This window comes from Ammodytes marinus (genome assembly GCF_949987685.1).
Source record: "Ammodytes marinus genome assembly, chromosome: 6".
NCBI lineage: Eukaryota > Metazoa > Chordata > Actinopteri > Uranoscopiformes > Ammodytidae > Ammodytes > Ammodytes marinus.
The window spans coordinates 17,509,811-17,529,076 of NC_137235.1; the positions used below are offsets into that span (position 1 = coordinate 17,509,811).

The 19,266-nt window shown below is 40.0% G+C and overlaps 1 protein-coding gene across 1 annotated transcript in view; it reads left to right on the top strand.

The window, feature by feature from the left end:
- The first annotated feature begins 6,038 nt into the window (after positions 1-6,038).
- The window catches only part of rab11fip4b (RAB11 family interacting protein 4 (class II) b), a 30,499-nt gene continuing 17,271 nt past the window's right edge, over positions 6,039-19,266 (top strand). Inside the window, exons 1-3 of the mRNA XM_080028691.1 lie at positions 6,039-6,487; positions 17,459-17,712; positions 18,120-18,305. Of these exons, the coding sequence (XP_079884817.1) occupies positions 17,492-17,712; positions 18,120-18,305 (407 nt within the window). The 5' untranslated portion in view covers positions 6,039-6,487; positions 17,459-17,491. The remainder of the gene's footprint in view (positions 6,488-17,458; positions 17,713-18,119; positions 18,306-19,266) is intronic.

A 19,266-nucleotide genomic window follows, 5' to 3' on the forward strand; every position in this document is an offset into this window, starting at 1 on the left:
TTGGAGTTTTGTAGAAAACATTTGACTGTTGTTGTAAGTTACATACCCAAATGGTCAAAATTATCCTCAAATGTGTATCATCCTTTTCTCTCAGTCATTACACTGTCTTGCTCTTTAAATGTCTCCCCTTCCTAGCTCAGTTTTTCATCGAGCTTGTCTTTATCTATCTCACTTTCTCATTTATCCCTCTGTCACTTGCTGTCCCAGTGGTCTGGTAGTGATTTGATGGATGGATGGTGAGGTTGTGTATTGATCAACAGGCTTTGATCTGCTGTCAGTCACCTGTGAACCTAGTATTAGTCAGCATACTGACAACATCATTCCGTATGTTGGTAACGTCTCTTTTAACCCATGATGTACTGTATTTGTCACTTTTTTAAAGGGAGAGGAGATATATAAACAAGACATCACATCCATCCACAAGAATAGCTTCAAAAGGGAGAAAGCCTCATCACAATGTTTTACTGTGTAAGCCAATCCATTAGGTTTGTCGTGACTTCACCAAAGCAAACCTCAGCTCACCACAGCTAATATTTTAGAAATTTTAAACATCCACAGTACCTACATTCTGCCTTGACTTTCATCCATTTTGTCAAGATATCCGCCCACATCAAACTCCATTTAGAAAACATTTTAACTGACGCTTCACTCTTGATGAAGGCAGAGACATACTATTCACCCTGTTACTCCCGCGAAGTACTCTCTGTTCTCCTGAAGCTGATACAAACTTGAACTTGTAGGTCAAACGCCATATAAATTTGAAAAAAGAGAGAAAAAAAGGATACTGCAGGTGGTTGAGGATTGTTGCCATAGTTTGTTACAGGTGAACAGAAATGTGAGAGCCAAAAGGGCCAAACTTTATTGAAAGCACTTCCAAAAGCAATACATATGGTATTTTAGTTGTTGCATTTATAGCGCTAGCAGGACCCACTTATCTGTGGGCTCTATTTGAAAATAAGTTATTGTTGTTTAGAGACCTCAAGGTGTCTGTTTTTAAATGAGCTACATTCATATAGCACTTTTTATCAAATGCACCGATGGCAGGGAGCTACCATGCTCCTGGTTAACTATCAGAAGCAATTTGGAGTTCAGTGTCTTTTCCAGGGACATTTTCACATGTGGTAGGAGGTGGGGATCGAACAGCCCGACCTTGTGATCAGTGGACAACCACTTTACCTCTTCCAAAAACAGGGGTTGGTACTCTGGGAAAATATTACATTATGTTTCCACTGCAGTGGAGCGCTAAGTTGCATTGGAATTCACATTGTCTCTTCTTACAGTTTATTGTCACACAAAGCGTGTGTGTGTGGATTTGCATACCATTCTAAATGGCTGCTCTTCCTCTCTGAGCGGAGTTGTACACTGGATACTTGTCTGTCATTCGTAACTATGTCAGAGTTCTGTACATTGTGTCCTTCCATAAGCAGATGCAGTCCCACCATGTGAACAGTAATCAATACCGCCACAATTGTGCGTGAGTTTTCCCTGCAGGCAACACTAACCCAGTAGCCTGGTTTCACTCATATTACAGCCATAGACTCGACAACAGATAGATGTGTCCTGCTGTAGGATGTGCAAAATATGCACGTGTTACTGGATACGTGACTTATATTTCAAGATCAATTCAATGCAAAACGTGTTGTGAATGCTGAGCAAACCTTGTTGGTATGACTGTTGTTCATATTTCAAAGACAATATTTGTTGTTTTCACTAGATCTGCCGTAGCAGGATAAAATATTGCACACTCAATACTTACTACTAATGCCTGCTACTTTTGTGTGTCATACTGTCTCAACAAAACGGTCCCTCCATCTTCATGTGGCCTTGATCTATTCATGGTTTGTATATGTTTACATGTATGTATATTTGTATATATTTGACGGTATTTATATAATATTGAATGTTTAATCAGATATTATTATTATTATAAGATTACTTGACAATATTATTAGATAAATACGACGATATTATTAGATAAATATGCAATTGGTAACAAATTGTATCATATTGAAAACTAATATATATTAATATGTATTATTAATTTTGAAATATTATTATATCACTAATAAGGAAGCCAATAGTCATTATAGATATATAAATCAGGGAGAAGGGGTGAGATTAAATAAGTTTTCTTCTTCTCACCCCTTTTCGAACAGGTAAAGCAAGTGTAAGACAGTTTATTTTCATTTGTGGTTTTCATTGTGTGTAAATATTACTTTATTGTAACTGTCCACTTGTTTAATTTATTTTATTGTTTATTATTGCTTTTTTGTCTTTTATTGTTTACTTGTTCGAAATAAAAACATTTTCAATTCAATTCAATTCAATTCAATTCAATTTTCTATCAAGCCGGGAAAACTAAAGATTTCAATAGAAATGATACAGCAGACTTGCGCTCTCACACTGTAACTGAACTGACCCCTTCCTCTCACCACCTCCACTACCAACATTGTCATTGTATCATAAAGTTGTGCAGTTAGTCCCTGCATGTTGCCAGATCTTAAGCTCTGTAACAGATGTCAGCTTCAAATATAGTCCTCCAAACCCTAACCCTGCCCTGTATAACGATGAGTATAATCCCAGTTTGTAAAGTGCAACATGTTAAACTAGGTGTAGTTATTAATTATGTGAGAAATTATACCTGATTAAACTAAATCAGTTTGAAGATTATAAGGGGGTAATGGAAATGGAATTCACCACCAATGGAATTCGATAAGAATCAAATGCAGCGTGTAGTGCTGAATGCCAGCAGCTACGTAAAGGACACATGGCAGAACTGCTGGCCTAATAGTCTGAAAATGTACTTACGGATAACAAGATTGTCACAGGAGATCCTTAGGTACACGTGTGGCATTGCATAAATGCATGTTTACAGCACCACACGTGAATATGTGAATTTATCTGAACTTTTTCCTCATAAATTCAAATCTCTACAAGATCTTTCCAACATCTGCAAGAAGTAGCATTAGCATCATTGGCACACAGCACTCGGCCCACATAAGCAGCCTACCAACCCACTGCCCCCTGTAGAGTATCCCTGCCTCGTTTATTTCTTCTAAGCCTCTTCTGCTCCCCTCTCCCTTTCTCACTCCATCCATCTCTGCCCCCACCCTCTCCCGCTCTATCATTCGTCTTGCTGCATTGCGAACCCCAGCAGCTGGTTGGGAATCCCCACAGAGCTGTTTCAGCTGTACTTTGCAACATGCACATTTTTCATTTACATTTTTTTAAATCTATTGCTTCTGTATGTGTTGCTGAAGCAGATATGGGCATTGTACTGTTGCAGAGGTAGATACCCGAAAAACTGTTAGTCTCCATTTATATAAAGGCTTACCCAAAAAAAATATTATCCGGTCAATTGTGCACCAAATGTAGGATTTCTTTTGCTGATTTGCAGACTGATACGCTGCGCTGCACCTGCAAGATTTGGCCATAGTAAGATGTGGCCGAACTACGCTTGAAAAAAGGGTAAATATATGCGGCGGTCTGACGGTGCTGTGCGCTTTAACGGTGTGTTTCTTAAAGGTGAGATAAGCGATTTATTTATGTTAATATAAGTGTTAAATTGCTCTTTATTCATACAGTGATCACTGACATAATGTGCGCGTTTCATGAAGCCGATCTCTCAGTCAGCTGCTTTGCATGTAATCGGCAAATAAACTTATAAACATTGTAGGCGCATAGTGTATGCGCCTACAATGGCGGAGCAGGTAACAATCCTTCGCAATGTCTGTTTTGATGGTTTTTATCATGTTTTATCACACTTATGGATCTGAGATGATGCTAGATAACTCGCTGCTTGAAGACCACAATGCATTAATGTGGTGACGTAGGGACGAGCGAGGGGACTGCTAACTGCAGTAACTGACAGGAAGTTATCTAAAGGCCAGGACACACCGGCCAGATAATCGCCGTCGTAGTGTCGGTAGAGGGTCGGGACACGAATCTGTTTGGTGTGTGCCGTGACGTCGGCCGACGTAGAGGTAGTCGGGCTTGTTTTGCGCCGATTGAACATGTTCAATCGGCGGCCGACCGTCTTTCATTTGGAGCAATTTGATTGGTGGAGGGCTAGTGAATCAGTGAAGCCCGGAAGTGAGGCGGGTAGCACAAACAGCTAACAACAGCTAGCCATCGTTTTAATGTGTTTGTTTGTTTCGTTTTGCGAGTACTCACATGCATCAACCCTTGTTGACTGCTCGACACCATGCTCGACACTCTCTGCTAAAAATTGTGCTCTTATGGTCCATAAATATAAATACGTATTTCTATCTATGTTTATGCTCTAGAGAGCTGTCCCATCATTTCTGGCTTTCGTATTTTTTCGGGCCACAACACAGATTAGCGCCGCCTGCTGTTGTGGAGACATTACGTCCCGCGCAAGCGCAGAGCGTACGGAAAATAAACAGTCGTCTCGGTGTGTTTTTTGGCCGCGACGGAAAGACTGGAGCTTCCTGAAACGGCGACTCCAGTTTTTGGGTAGTCGGAACGTGTCGGACTGGTGTGTCCTGGCCTTAAAAGAACCATTCCGCTTACAGCACCTTTAAGGTATGTGTGCTCGCTTTAACCTTGTGTCCATTCATCTATGATGAGTATAATACAGATTTCTCAACCACTACATGCTCTTTGCCACCTACCCTCATTACTTCAATACTGGACCTCCTTTCACTCAATCATACAGGTTACAGAAATAGACTTAATAATGGCTTCCCCTCTCTGAAGTGCATTAACATAACTGTGTGAAAGTACCTTGAGAAAGTATAAATCCAGGCCCTTGGTCCTTAGCTATGTGCTGTCGTCTGAATGAGGCAGGTGAATGAGACATGAATAGAATTGTAAATGGTTACTTTGAAAAGGGGCCAGCCCTCTAACAAATTGCACATAAACAAATAGCAACAGGCCATTGGCTGATTCACTGCCAGCATCTTAGAAAAGTGAGAAAGACAGCGAGAGGGAGTGAGTGAGAAAGGAAATTAAAGAAATGGTGAATTCCGTTCCACAAAATTAGGTTTTATTTGGGTCCCTCAGCTTGGATCATATCTCTCTCCTCCTCATCATCTTTTTCTCATCATTCTGTTAGCATACGAGACACATGCTATATATATATATAATCTGAGACACATAGATTGGCAAACTCACAGAGTATGAGTCATGAAAAAAACACTAAAACGCTGAAGATATGTCAACCGTCAGAAAAGAGAGAAGGCAAGAAGGTAAAGACCAAGAAAACTAGGAAAGCCAATATTCTAATCGAAGAAGCTGATATCAGTATTTGGGCATTTGTTGAATAAAAAATACTTTAACTATGAATCCATTATTGAGATAGTTTTAAACCCATTCTGTGTTTGTCGACTTAATGATTAATTGACTTAATTGTTTCACTGATACTACTTCATAAGCTGTAAGGACTGACAAATTACACTTTGAGGTGGAAGGCCAGTCCACTTCTTTCTACTTGAAAAGTTTACAAACTTTTTTCTGTAAGCAGTGTCACCGCTATTTGTCAATCAGATTTATTTTGTTTTAAATATTTGTCATAGGTGATTTTCCTGTTTTTAAAGGACACGTTGCATTGTAGGGGATTTTCTGAACTGTGGCCTGAAATGAACAACTAATGCCACTTGCTGCTTTGCCATCACATTCCTTCTCTCTGATGCTTCCTCCACCCTTCTCTCCTTGCTATTGTGACTTGCCAGTAGGCATATGTCTGTTCTTTTGGACCCATCTTGTGAAATCTGCTGCATCACTGAATATAAACTGTTTCAGTTTAAGCGACAACAATCACCTCCCTCCCCCCTCTCCACAGCCCACACAGGCACTGGCCTTTTCTCCAGCGGGCACAGACAGAGAGGCAGGCAGGGCTTGATATGCAAATATAGCCTGAGTAGGCGGCAGCCGAGAGCAGAGTGTGGAGCAATGTGAGGACTCTCTCAAACCCCGCCCACATAAGCCAGTTGCTAGGCAACCACCCACAAGGGGGAGGAGGGGCCATGAATTCAACAACTGTTGCCTGATCTGAGCTCTCACTGTGTGAATGCGAGTCAGCCGGCGAACCAGTCGGCGAGAGAGGGAAAGTGTGTGAGGTCCAGAGTCTGTGCTTGTGTTTGTGTGTGTATGTGTGTGAATGTGTGTGTGTGCTGCAGGAAGAGAAAGAAGCAGTCACATTCTCTGTTGATGTAGGAGAAGCCAGGCAGCCGGTGCAGTGTTTTAAAGTGGACGATACATCCTGCTCCGCTCCTCTGCCTCTCATTGGATTATACCAACAACAGGGACTCACCCTTTGGACTATCCCGACTCTTCCTCACATTGCCTTTGACGGGAACACCTGTGCGGTGTGTCTGTGTGTTTGTGTATGTTTGTGTGTGTGTGTGAGCCCAGACAACGGACTTAGCCCGGCTGAACGGGCTAGTGGATCACTTCAGTGGCTGAGGGTTTGGCTGGTGGAAAGAGGGGGACTGCTGACCATGGACTCCCCTCACTAGTACACGGGGTAAGCAACCATACTGCTCCCAACACACTGGAAAAATGGGGTGATGAAAATATTACTTGACAGAATGAGAACAAAACAGAGCAAAAGACTGAGTAGAGGAGATGTGAGGGCTTTGTGAGACAGAGGCGAAAACGTGAATGAAGCAACGATAGTTTTATTGAAGGAGGGGAGACTGGCGAGTTAAGGGGGGGGGCAGTGCACAGTCCATTGTCCCCCAGTTTTTGTTAGAATGTGTGTGTGTGTGTGTGAGTTTGTGTGTTGCATGCAGCTGACCCTGCCTCACAGCTTCCCTGTCTGTCTCGCTCAGCTGTTGGCGTCTGTGTCATCACACTATATTGCACTGCTTGTTCCGTTCCCTCTCCTCTCATGCCTTCCAGTAAACATTATCATCATTTTCTCTCTCTTTCTCTCCCTGCATCAGCCACTGGTGGCTCTGTTGCGGTTCAACATCTCTCTGATGGTAATGGGATTAATTGGAAACAAAGGCAGCTGGAAAGAGAGAGAAAGAGAGACAGCAAAATCTAAAGAAGTGTGCAGGGAACAGGTCCGGGACGTACTGTATATACCAGTTCCAGGTACAGATAGATTGAAAAAGAAAGGGGATAGATACATACCTTAAACGTTAACTGTCTTGCTGTCAATCAGGATTGAGGTTAATGACATTCGGCACATATGTGAAACATCGTTGGCTGTAATGATTTGGGCTCAGTCATGTGTATCTAACATCGTAAGTGTATAATATTATTCAGTTATTTGGAAATCTTCTGAAATCATTATGCTCTCTAAATCATTCCAGGCTGTTTAATTAGGCCACAGTTCAGTGAAGAGGGAGAAGTTTATACCATAATCACATTGTGTTTTAACCGACCACACTGAAAGTTCAGGTGCGCTGTATACATTCTACACACATAACAGGGCATTGTATTGGAACAAACTTGATTTACTACTAAATATTTTTAGATGGTGTATGTTATGTATATTAATATTGTGTGTATGTTAATATTATGGAAATGAATATTGTGTGTACATACACACAATATTCATTTACATAACATGTAAAACATGCAACAGTTAAAAGATGTGTCTTTGTGTCATAATTAAAAAAATTGAATATACTGTAATTCAGATTATCTGGCGGAATGTAAACAATCTAAAAATAATTGAGAATACAATGTGCTGTTGACAATACAGGACCCTGTACTTTTGTGAACCAGCTAACTAATATGCATTCATCGCTCCAAAAATAGAAATGCAAGGTGAGATTTATTGGTATTGTGTGGGGATCTCAATAGCAATGCGTGACGTGAGACTCTGTAGTCATTTTCAATTGTCCTGGTCTGTGACTGGACAGACATTACATAAGGAGATTTACTGTTCCTCAGCCAACAAGAACAACAAGAATTTCTTAGTTGATTGTCTAAGGGCCCAAGAGTTTTGTTTTCAACTTAAATCATTTTGCTTATGGGAATATTGTTGAATATTTGTTTTTAACTTCCTGTAATCTGAGTAAGTTTAAACATTGAGATTCAGCCAAGTGTCTTTAGCAGTGCACAGCGTGTGAACCAGGACTAGAATAACTAGATTAGCTTGCAGCACTGAGCTGTAAGGGATGATTGGAGGCTAATCTGCTGCAGTTTAAGAAGTCACTCCCCCCTATGATTTATTTCGTACTTTCTAACACATTTCTAGCCAAAAGAAATAAGTGTCTCAACAAAAATACACTCACACTTACTAATATACTGTTGTTTCATTGCAAAATATTGTCTGACCTTGTGCTAACACTGCCAGACACTCTCTTGGCTGCTATTGTTTTCTTTTTAGAAATAGTTTGAATACAGTTTTGATAGCACAGACATGAACATTTGAATGGTAGAATATACAGGCAACAGCTGATGAGAGGCAGAGGCTTGACCACCTGCCGATGGTCTGCTGCTAACGGCACCGTCAGGGTGCCCCCATCAACAGACAGAAAGACAATGCACTTTGTTAAAGAATGACAGCGAGGTGCCTTCTTTTCTTTTTAGTCATTGCGCTAGACGCGGCACGCTTTGGCTGTGAGGCAGCAGACATAAACAATGAATTAGGCAGACTTGCTAAGCATTTGGGCTGCTAGGGATATGTTAGGGGTTTTTGTTTTTTATCTTGAAGATGAATCTGCCTTCTCTTCCTGCAATCTCAAATAATGGCAGTGAATGATAATCGTATAATATAAGTTTTGTTTTTGTCAGTTATCAAGCATAAATGCAGCAAATATGAAGATGTGCTGCTTACTCTGGTATTTATTATTAAATATATTATATTACACACACACACACACACACACACACACATAGCAGCATTCACTTGCCTACTTGGTGTGTATGGGCAGCTTTTCGTAAGTACATTCAATATGACAGTGATACTGTTTGACCTACATGTAGACTTTTATACCACATACCCACAAAAGCATTTTGCATCCTTCCTTTTTGCTTTGTCACTTATTTCACCTAAGGGATGATCTACAACGTAGCACTTTGGTTTAACTTTCAGATTGTATCTTTTTGATACCACACATTCACACACTGACACGCAAACTTGCACATGTAGCTTATTGACTGAATGCACCAGCTGCAGTCATCAGCAGGATACAACAATTGCTTTGCGTGCAGCTTCATGATTTACAGTTAATAGAGCTACATTTTCTCGTGATTTTCCAAGGAATTCTTTAGAAAAAAACATGTAGCCTACTTCCCTCATTAAATTGCAAAAACACACAAAAAAAAACAATTTAATAAGACACTTAACCTTCTCTAAATCAAGTTCTCCTTGTTTAACGGGCCTGTGATATATACACACCCACACACATGTGTTTACTTGTTAACCGTTAAAGGGTTAACACTTTCTGGTGTTAACCCTTTACTCAAATCCTACAAATCCTATAGATATTATTCTTCACTCTAAATCCAAATTTCTGCATTGAAAACCCCCCTACATGAAGTCAGGATTAGCCAAAATAAACTCACTCTGTACTTTCACTTACATTCACCTTCTACTTTTGAAAGCTATTTTTTGCCTCGTTCAGCTCACACAGAAATACAACAGAAAACACAGGCACACGCACTGTTTCCCCTCTTGGGGTTTCCTGTGCACATCTAAGCTGGGTTTCATTGAGAAGTCCTGCACACAGTCTCCAGTGTTCAGCTCCAGTCCCTCCCTACATTGTCCTTTGTCCAGTGCAACATTCCTGGTAATCCAATGAGCTACCTGTTCCCCATGATCGCAGGTAGAAACTAATATACGTGTTTTGATTGAAACCTTTTCAGAGTGCTTTTTATAGATGTCTCGCTGTGTGTGTAAAGCTGCTCACAAAGCCCCAGTGTTGATGTTTTAGATAAAGGTTTCAAGTTGAATGAGCAGGGAGGAAGATTGACTTTATTTAAAAGTTCTCTCAATGACGTGTCTCAGGTGTTTTGTGTTAAAATTATTGTTAGGCGAGCATATTTAGCTAAACTCCCTTTGCCTTTTTTCATCGTAGTGTGTGTGTGTGTGTGTGTGTGTGTGCGTGGGTTTCATTTGCTGCCTAAGTCTCTCACAGTGTTGAAAAAAAATGTTCGTGCAATATGAGTCATTGCTTTCCCTTTGTGAAATGTGTGAGTGTGTGCATGCATAGGAATACTTGCTTACTTTAGGAGCTGAATAATACAGACATGTGTATGTGCACATACACACCCCCACACACAAAAACGTTTGATTTTTGAAAAACAGATTAAAAACCATAGATGTTCATGACACAGATGATCATTTTATCAGATAATAATTTCATAATAATTTCAGCTTTTTATTCAAGAATTGGGAATGGGATCTGAGGCTCAAAACAGAGTAGCCACTTATAACAAAAAAGTCAAAATGCTGAATATCAACGCACAAGCATTAAACCATTCACTTTATAGGTGAATATTTCTGTTGTGGCAGCACTTGAGGAGCTCAGGGCTGAATGGAAAGAAAGAGTGAGAGAGAATGACAGGACCAAAGAGAGAGCGAGAGAGAGGATAAGCCTCTGCAGAGAAACGCCTCTCATCTCTGTCTGACAAACACAAGGCGAGAGACTGCTGCTATTTCTCTCTCTCTCTCTCTCTCTCTCTCTCTCTTTCTTTCTTTCTTTCTTTCTTTCTTTCTTTCTTTCTTTCTTTCTTTCTTTCTTTCTTTCTTTCTTTCTTTCTTTCTTTCTTTCTTTCTTTCTTTCTTTCTTTCTTTCTTTCTTTCTTTCTTTCCTCTCCTGATCCATCCATTATATTCCTCCCTCCATTCTCTTCACATCCTCCAATCCCTTTGCTGCTGACTCACGCTAAATCAAAGCTTCATCTGTGTGGATCAATACAGTTGATGAAAGTTGTCTGCTCATCCAGTCCCCACCCCTGCATTGGTGTAGTACTTCATCTCTACTTCATTTTGTTTTCTTTGTAGTTTTCACAACTCCTGTTTTGCGTTATTGTTCACAACAAGATCCTTGTCGTCAAGCTAGTTGTACAACAAGGAGGCAACAGGAACAACACGCTGTATAATTACTTTAATCTATTTCTGCGCATATCTCACCACAAAAATGTTCTTCTGATATTCTCAGAGGGAGTCCTCAGTCGAGACCTCCTCTCGCTTAAAGCTGTATAAGACTGCTTTATCTCTTTCACGCTTAAACTTTTCAAATGCAGCACAGATTATTAATGAATGAAATACACTGCAGATCAATATCATTAAAAATTTCTTTTTATTTGCTTCTTTAATTAATTTTAACCGCATTATCTGCCACACAGTTATAATCTATTTTCTTTGGTAATTGAGTTTTCTTTCTGGAATAGTTTCAAACAAGCAGCGTTGGAAATAGTCCTCAGATCTTTGGCTTAATTAAAATCAGCAATACTGCAGTGTAGATGTACTTAAAAGTAAAATGTCTGCATTTAACATTACTTAACCAAAAGTATCAGCATCACTGCAAATTTAAGTATACTAATTTACTTAGTTTTAATAATCTCAATCTGTAAAGGAATATGCTACTAGTGTCAAATAAATGCAGTATAGTAAAAGGTGTCATCTCTAAAACATAATCGATAATAAGCTTTATAAAGAACTAGTGAAACTAAATTAGACGTGTGTAAATCTCTCTCTACTGGCAGCATTTTCAGCAGAATACTTACTGATATTCATGTTGTGCCAGTCGTGCCAAGTCATTGTTGGGGAATAAATAAAATAAGAAAACTCCCTCTTTTTACATTTAGATCAATATCGCCTTGATCCACGTAATTCTCAACTGTGCTAGAGGGAAAGATTAATGATTTGTTCAGAATCAGCACTAAAATGGCATTGACTCTCAGCACTCACCTTAGATTTAGGAGGTGTTGGAAGAAGTGGCTTGAGAGAGAGAATCTTTTTTAACGGCCACTGCAACAATGTTGATGACTTTGAGGTGGAACACTAACCTCAAATGAATCGGCCTTTCAGTAAATAATTAGTTCACGTCTCTCTGCTTGTCACTGTCTGTGTGTGTGTGTGTGTGTGTTTTCTGTGCGTGCGCATGTAGGCATTTGTTTTAAACAAGAATATAGTGATAATCGAATATTGATCACATTATTTGTCCCTAAATAATGGATGTAATCATTACATCCATTCCATTCACAGTTGAAGAAAAAATCTTCGTCACAATTTGACAGTATTCTGGCTAAGGCCTAGTTTAGACATGACTCGGTAAGGTTATAGGGGAAAAATCAGGAAAGTCTGGTTTAAAAAAATTGATTGTTAAGTTGAGGGGACCTCCATTGTGGTGGTTACCATAGTAAACACTTGGTTAAAGGTGCACAATGCAGTTTTAGAAAAGATGGCCGGGGAGTTTCTAGACATAGAGCTCTATTGGCACACTGGCCCACAAAACATTTTGGAATGCCTGCTGTGTATGAAATGTGCGGCTATTGGGGTGAATTATGTGTGTAGTCTTTTTTTACTGGCGCACAGCAGTTCAACAGTGGGGCACGTCCCCCAGTGAAAGGGGTCCAGCAACGCCCCTGGGAGGGGGACTTGTTTACATTTGCTGAGCCTACAGTTAGTTTACAAAACATATTTACTCTACATTTAATTCTTGGTATTGAACAATTATATCATCATAAATCAATAAAAAATTATTTTGAAGCACCTGGAACCAAATGCAAGTATATAATGTGTTTTTTAAAGGGCAGGTCCTGCTGCTGTATACCACAAGAGTGAAACAGTAACTTTTCTGGTAGCTATTTAGCTTCAAAAGTGTTTCAGGGATCCAATTTTCCTGTGAGTTAAGTTTGTTTATTCAGTTATGAGAATATACCTATGGCATTTTTAACCTCTCTGACGCAACCAAAGTTACATGGAACAATAATGGTTATGCTTTGAAGAAAAACAAAGTTGACGCTTGGCTAGAAACAGGAAACGAATAGCAGTCTCCTGTGTTAAAGTCCAATATTGTGTTGACTTGAACCGTTCCCGACTTCCTTTCTACTTGAACTCTGTTTACTTTAACTTTATAATGTCACCTGAGTTACTCTTTCACTCCCGTCATATTTGTTACGGCTGCTAGAGTGCTTTGTCACTTGATCGTAAACATATGTCGTTAAGCATATGCTGAAACAACTGATTCTGTCAGCCTTCTTGGGAGGGCAGTCTCCCTTAGGAAAGGTGTAACTAATCACTGCTCTGAAAAAGATCTGCTGTCCACTTTGCCTCCTAGTATCCTTATATGAAATACCATAGGCCTACACCAAGTATGTGACTTGACTTCCTAAAATAGACCTCTACTGTTTGTGTCTGTATTTGGTTATTAATTTGACTACAGATCACGGACATACACATTCATATGAATATAAGTAGGAGGAGTTTGAAATCAACTTTTCAGCATATCTCTGAGTGCAAGTTTGCGCTCCATTCAATTGTTTTGTTCCAAAAATGTCTCTTATAGAAATGCATACTTAATTTATTAATGAGAAGACATTGTACGTTTAACTCCCTAGCAAACAGTATTGTAGCAGGAATTGCAAAACAATAACATAGACTTTTGCATGACAGATGCATTTCCCAATGTTTTGACTTTTCAGGACTGTGTCAACATGGTGGGATTGGTAGTCATCAATAATATTACTTAAACCTCCATTCTTCCATTGTTAGGCACCAGTGTCAAGCTTATCTGCATTTTCATATATGTTCCGGTTACTTAAAAAAGATTTCCAAAGTTGATTAGTGTGTGTGTGTTTTGCACAGATATCAGCAGCTGCTCTTCACTTTATATGTGGGGATCTCTCTGTCTCTCTCATCAGCTTCCCATAGGGACGTGACAAGTGTCTTTATTTTCTGTCCTCTTTTATCCTCACTTCTCACATTTCTATTGCAGCTGCAGTGGATATAAATAATACACTTTCCCTAAGAATCTGTTCGTGTTAGAGTCTCTTTCTTACTCCCTCTCATACATAATTATTCATGCTGCACAACTGCCTCTCCACCTGAAAAAATCTGGGCTGACAATCTCTATGTCTATGCTGTAGGTGTCTGTATTTTCCCAGATAAAGTTTATATGTGTATACATGTTATTCAGTCCTGCATGACAGGTAAATGAATGACCTGTAATACATGTGTCACATGTGAGCAGTAAAGTGAGGATTGAGGATGTGTAGGAGCTGAGCTTTAAACACATTATTTACACAGAGGTTAGGCTAAGGAGGTAAATGGATAGAGATTTTCCACACATACACAAATGACTAGTGGTTGTTGAAATACATACAGTCTCTATACACATTTACTCTGTATTTGACCCAAACACAGCAAAGGTCTGTTCATTCAACCTGAATTTCTCGTCTCTCCATCTTGTTCTTCTCTGACAATGGAGAGTGGGAGAGAGAAATCATAGGATGCCTTTATTTCAACTATAGGTCAAACCCTGCAGCAGAAAGAGATCATAAATCTTTTTTCCTATTTTATTTAAAATAAAATATCTAATATGTACAACAGCATGCATGCTATGCAGAGTAATGATAAAAAGATGCCTCATTGTTGTACGTGTACAGTATTTTCCTGTCTCTGAAATCAAAGCACAATACAGTAACTATCTATCAGTAAATACAATTCTGTTATGCATTTGGAAAACATAACATTTTAATTATTTATTTTACCATCTTGACTATACGGCATAGTGTGTGTTACGCTTAATATTGAAATTGGTATGGTTAGTTTATGGATATTGAATTATTTTACTGATGAGAGCATGGTTTCATTGTGTTTTGAAAGATTCTTTTGAAATGTAAGAACACCTTGGTGCAAAACAAATACACTGTGGTATAAAATAAATGTTGCATAATGCATTAGGTGTCCTACCAAACACTGAAATGCTTTACACACTAAAACATGTATTAATTCCCCTCATGAAACCTGCTGATTCATTATCAGTAACACTGATTCATACCAAGCCCAAACATGAAATTATGATAAAATCCTCTGAAGGCCAAAGGGTGAAGGCGTGTTAGGCTTCAGGCAGAGAGTAAAAAGCACAGCAGAATTTGGCGTCCTCGGTTCAAAGCCACTGGCAGGTTGGATGCTGTTTGGCTGGCTTGTTGTTTTTGTGCTCTTGGGAATCAAGCAACTGCAAACCCTCTGCAGTCTCATGTTTTGGCAGTTAAGGCCTCCAGGCTGTTCTGAAGAATGCATACAGAGAGTGGCACACACACACACACACACACACACACACACACACACACACACACACACACACACACACACACGTAGCTTTTCCTTCAGTCGTCATATTTTGTGCTATTCTCATTTGAACCTTAAAACAGAGATGCATACACTGTTTTACGACATAACTGTCCACCAGTGTCTTTACTTGAAACAACAGCTGTCAGTAAAGATTTAATTGGCGGTCTGAAATGTGTGACCTCAGTTCTCCTGACATTGATACCTGTCCGACTGCTCACCATGTATGGTTTCAGGGTCAGAAAACTTGAGTGAGTTGCTGACACGCATTCACCTTAATAGAAGAAAAATACTCTTTATATACTTCAAAATTAGCTGTTCGGTTGCATTGAAATACAGCTTACCCTGTACTGGGTATATTCTACAAGTGTAGCATATGCATAATGTGAATGAAGGCATTAATAAAAATATGGAAAGGATAGTTTGTTTGTAAATTGGATATTTGTTTATATTTTGTGAGCTAGCACTACATTTACAGAAATTTACCCTCTCATCCTTTCCTCTGAACGAATACAACAGTTGTCAAACCGCCCTGCTGTGTTAGCTTGTTCAGTTTTTTTGAATTGTTGTGGTGCAGTACAGAGGGGGGTCTGCCTATTTTGTTGACTCTCACTGTTTTTCTTTTTTCTGCTTCAGGGAAATGAGGAGACTGGTCTAAGGAATGCTAAAAAGAACCTTTATCCTTCACTCTATTCTCTGCGACTTAGCTACAGACCCCATGTTGGCTCTTTGTTACAGAACAGGGCCACAGTTTAATGGGTTGAATGATCACTTTTGAGTGTTGCTGTACACAAGCCTGCATAATTGAACATACAGTATAAACCACACTGAAAAGATGGCAAAAGCACTAATATTCGTAACTAACGCACCTCTTTAGTATTGCATCAAAAATGGTCAAGGTAGCTTCGTAAAAAAAAAAATCTTATTAAAAAAAAAAAAATTCAAATCAACTTTGTCTTGATCTGGACCTGCACCTCCTTTTTTAAACACAGCAATATATCCCGATAAGCGATTATTATGGCCTGATCCTTTATATTATTATTCATTAATGAATCAATCCGCTTAAATCTAACTATGCATTCCTATGGACCTCCTCCCATTTTTGAAAAATCCTGTAATATGCATAATTTCCACCCAGACCATTAAAAGTTAGACACGTAATTTTAGACTTTCTTCAAGTACAAGGTTAAAACATTAGTATAAATGTCAGTAGAAAACTATTTTAAATAAGACAAAGGTACAGATAGTTTGTTTGCTTTACATCGTGTGTAGGATTATAAATTTGCTGTTCAGCCAAGATTTCTACATCAGTGGAGCTTAAAGGATGAAAAGTCGATATTGTGTGCGAAAGAGAAAGAGAGCAGTTTGGACCTCTGTTGTGGAAATCTTTCATTAGTCTGTAATGTTGTCTAATACCAACCGGACTGTCCCCCAGCTACTTTGTCATATCTCTACCTCTTTTCTAATCTGTAATGCTAAATCCCTTTCATTCCTTCTTGGCCTTGTTCTGTATTCCATTGTTTTCTTCTCAGCTGCATTATTCTCTTCCTTACTCATCCTTCCTCACCGCCTCCATCCATCCATGGCTTTCTGTTACTCAACGCTCTGTCCCTACTCTGTCTTCACCTGCCTCTGCTTTCATGCTGCTGCATGTCTCAGCAGTTCAGTCATGCTGTGAGAAGTCCTTGTTCTCTGTTGCATTAGACTGGATTATTTGAGCCGTTGAGTAGGGAAACTAGATTGAGCTGGACCTGTGAACTTTGGCCTGTTGGCCTTTTACCCCCCTCCTGAAACTGAATCCACAACTGTTACTCACAACACTTGCAACTATTTTGTGGGCAGCTCTCCTAAAATGAGTTTGGCCATTCAAATGAATTCCCAAGCCCTTTTATTATCTCAACATTAGAAAATGATTATAATTATTTCCCTGTATGCCTACAGGTTTAAGTGGTTGTGATGTGGTCATTTTGTTAATTGCTTAATCTACTAAATTGTTCATCATTATGTGAATTACATTTTTTATTCTGAATGTGGTTACATTTAGTCAAATTTGCACTATAACAAGTCATCTGTTTTAGTATTCATGCACAATACCAGCTCTGAGATTTTTCTTTTTTTTTTTCAGGTTAGTGTCTGTAATAATTTGTAAACTTGCTCATCAATAAACTCTCCATCCCCCCCACCCCCCTTCTTTTCTCTCTCTATCTCGGTCATTCTTCCCATCATTTCCCAAAGGGTGGTGAGGAGGAGCGGGTTTGTCCGGTCATCATGTGCACGCGGATCTATCCTGACCCCGTCCCCGAGTGCCAGCTGTTCCCTGGAGAGGTGGAGGAGCCTGAGGAGGAGGTGGCAGACGAGGGCAGGGGGGAGAGGGAATCAGACAGAGACAGTGCTGTGGAAAGCACCCAGGGGTCAGACACCTCCGACGGGCTGATCAGACCGGAAGAAAGAGAAGACGCACTTGGGGATCTCTTTTTCCCCGGGGAAAAGTAAGCATAGTTCCATCTTCTTCTTTTTTTTACCGCTGTTCAGTGTTCTGTCTCATGCTCCTCATTCCAGTGCATTATAGAGGAGAGACATTCTTCTGTTTTTTTTTCTATTCACTTTGATGTTGCTGTTTTCTCAGCCAGACTCTCTAAGTTTCTAGTGTTGGACTGATATTATAAAACTTTTATTTGAAAAGGAAGGCCTAAGTCCTATTGCCACGCAACCAAGGGTGTTTCATTCATGTATCTCGTTTTTTATTTTGTGTAATATTATTGTTTTCTCTATGACCTTTTCTGTTTTCTTTTACATGTTCGTAAATACATTTCAATCATCAATCAATAGATTAATCACAATCATTTCAGAGTTTAAGTTCAGTATAATGCCAACCTCCCTCCCTCTTTCTTCTCAGGTGTGGACACACCACCATCTCAGTGACTTCTGACCTATCGACACGCTCCTCGGCCTCTCTGAACGAGGAGCAGTTTGAGGACTACGGAGAAGGAGAGGAACCGGACTACATTCCCAGCAGCCCCTGCCCAGACCACGAAACTGGTACAAACGGATACTCCGACCTTGGCTCATCTGTTCCCTCTAGGTAAGAGCGCTAGAGAGAGGAACACTGCTATGCCACCTAACACATTGACATTAACACAGGCATGTAATGCTGGGCTTACACTAGAGGACTTTTAAAAGACTTTGAAAAGAGCGAAGACTGAAACCCTCTTACATCTGAAGACAATCAGCTCACACCTGAAGACAACTAGTCATTAGTTTTCAGTCACAGAGTGAGATTTTGAAAAGACAGGGGGTCTAACATTGCAAGACTACAACTAGATTCCTTTTGAGATTAATATTATTTCCGCAAACGCGATAGTGATTATTTAATTAAAAAAAGGTTAATTCAATATTCTGAGCGGGGGACTTCCTTTAGTTATTTGACCATCTTTATTTGCTGATCTCGTCCCCCAATAACTTTAACTCCTAACTAGGGGTGTAACGGTACACGTATTTGTACCGTACCGTGACGGTACAGGCACGTATTTGGTGTTACAGAGGTGGACCGCGGTCCGTTCGTGGCGTACATAGCGTTATGGCGAATGTACAGGCTTGTTTTGCGGTGTGGAACTTAAAACTTGTGGTCGGAGTTCCCCCCGGACCATTTAGCCTGCGGCTCAGCTCGCACGTGCGCAGTAGCAGCCAGCGATAATGAGAGTCTCCATGGTGAGCATTAGGGTCAGGCAGTGTTAGCAACTTAGCCGCTATATTTAGCGACTTTTCAGACCGCTCTGGCGACTCTTTTTTTAAGAAAGCCACCAGCGACCAATCTAGCTACTTTTTCTGGTGTTATTGGTGACTTTTGGAGACCCTGTGCTGTCGCTAAAGCATGTATCGCTCTTAACACTTCTAAACGAGCAGCGGCCAGCGGGTGCTCAACGGCCACTCCCCCCGGTCCCACAGCACTGACAGGCGGCCGAGTCCTCACGCAGCAGTCCCTCCCAGCTGCGGTCAGAGCAGGAGATACACACCTCTCCGCTCTAGTGTTCCGTTTGCATCAC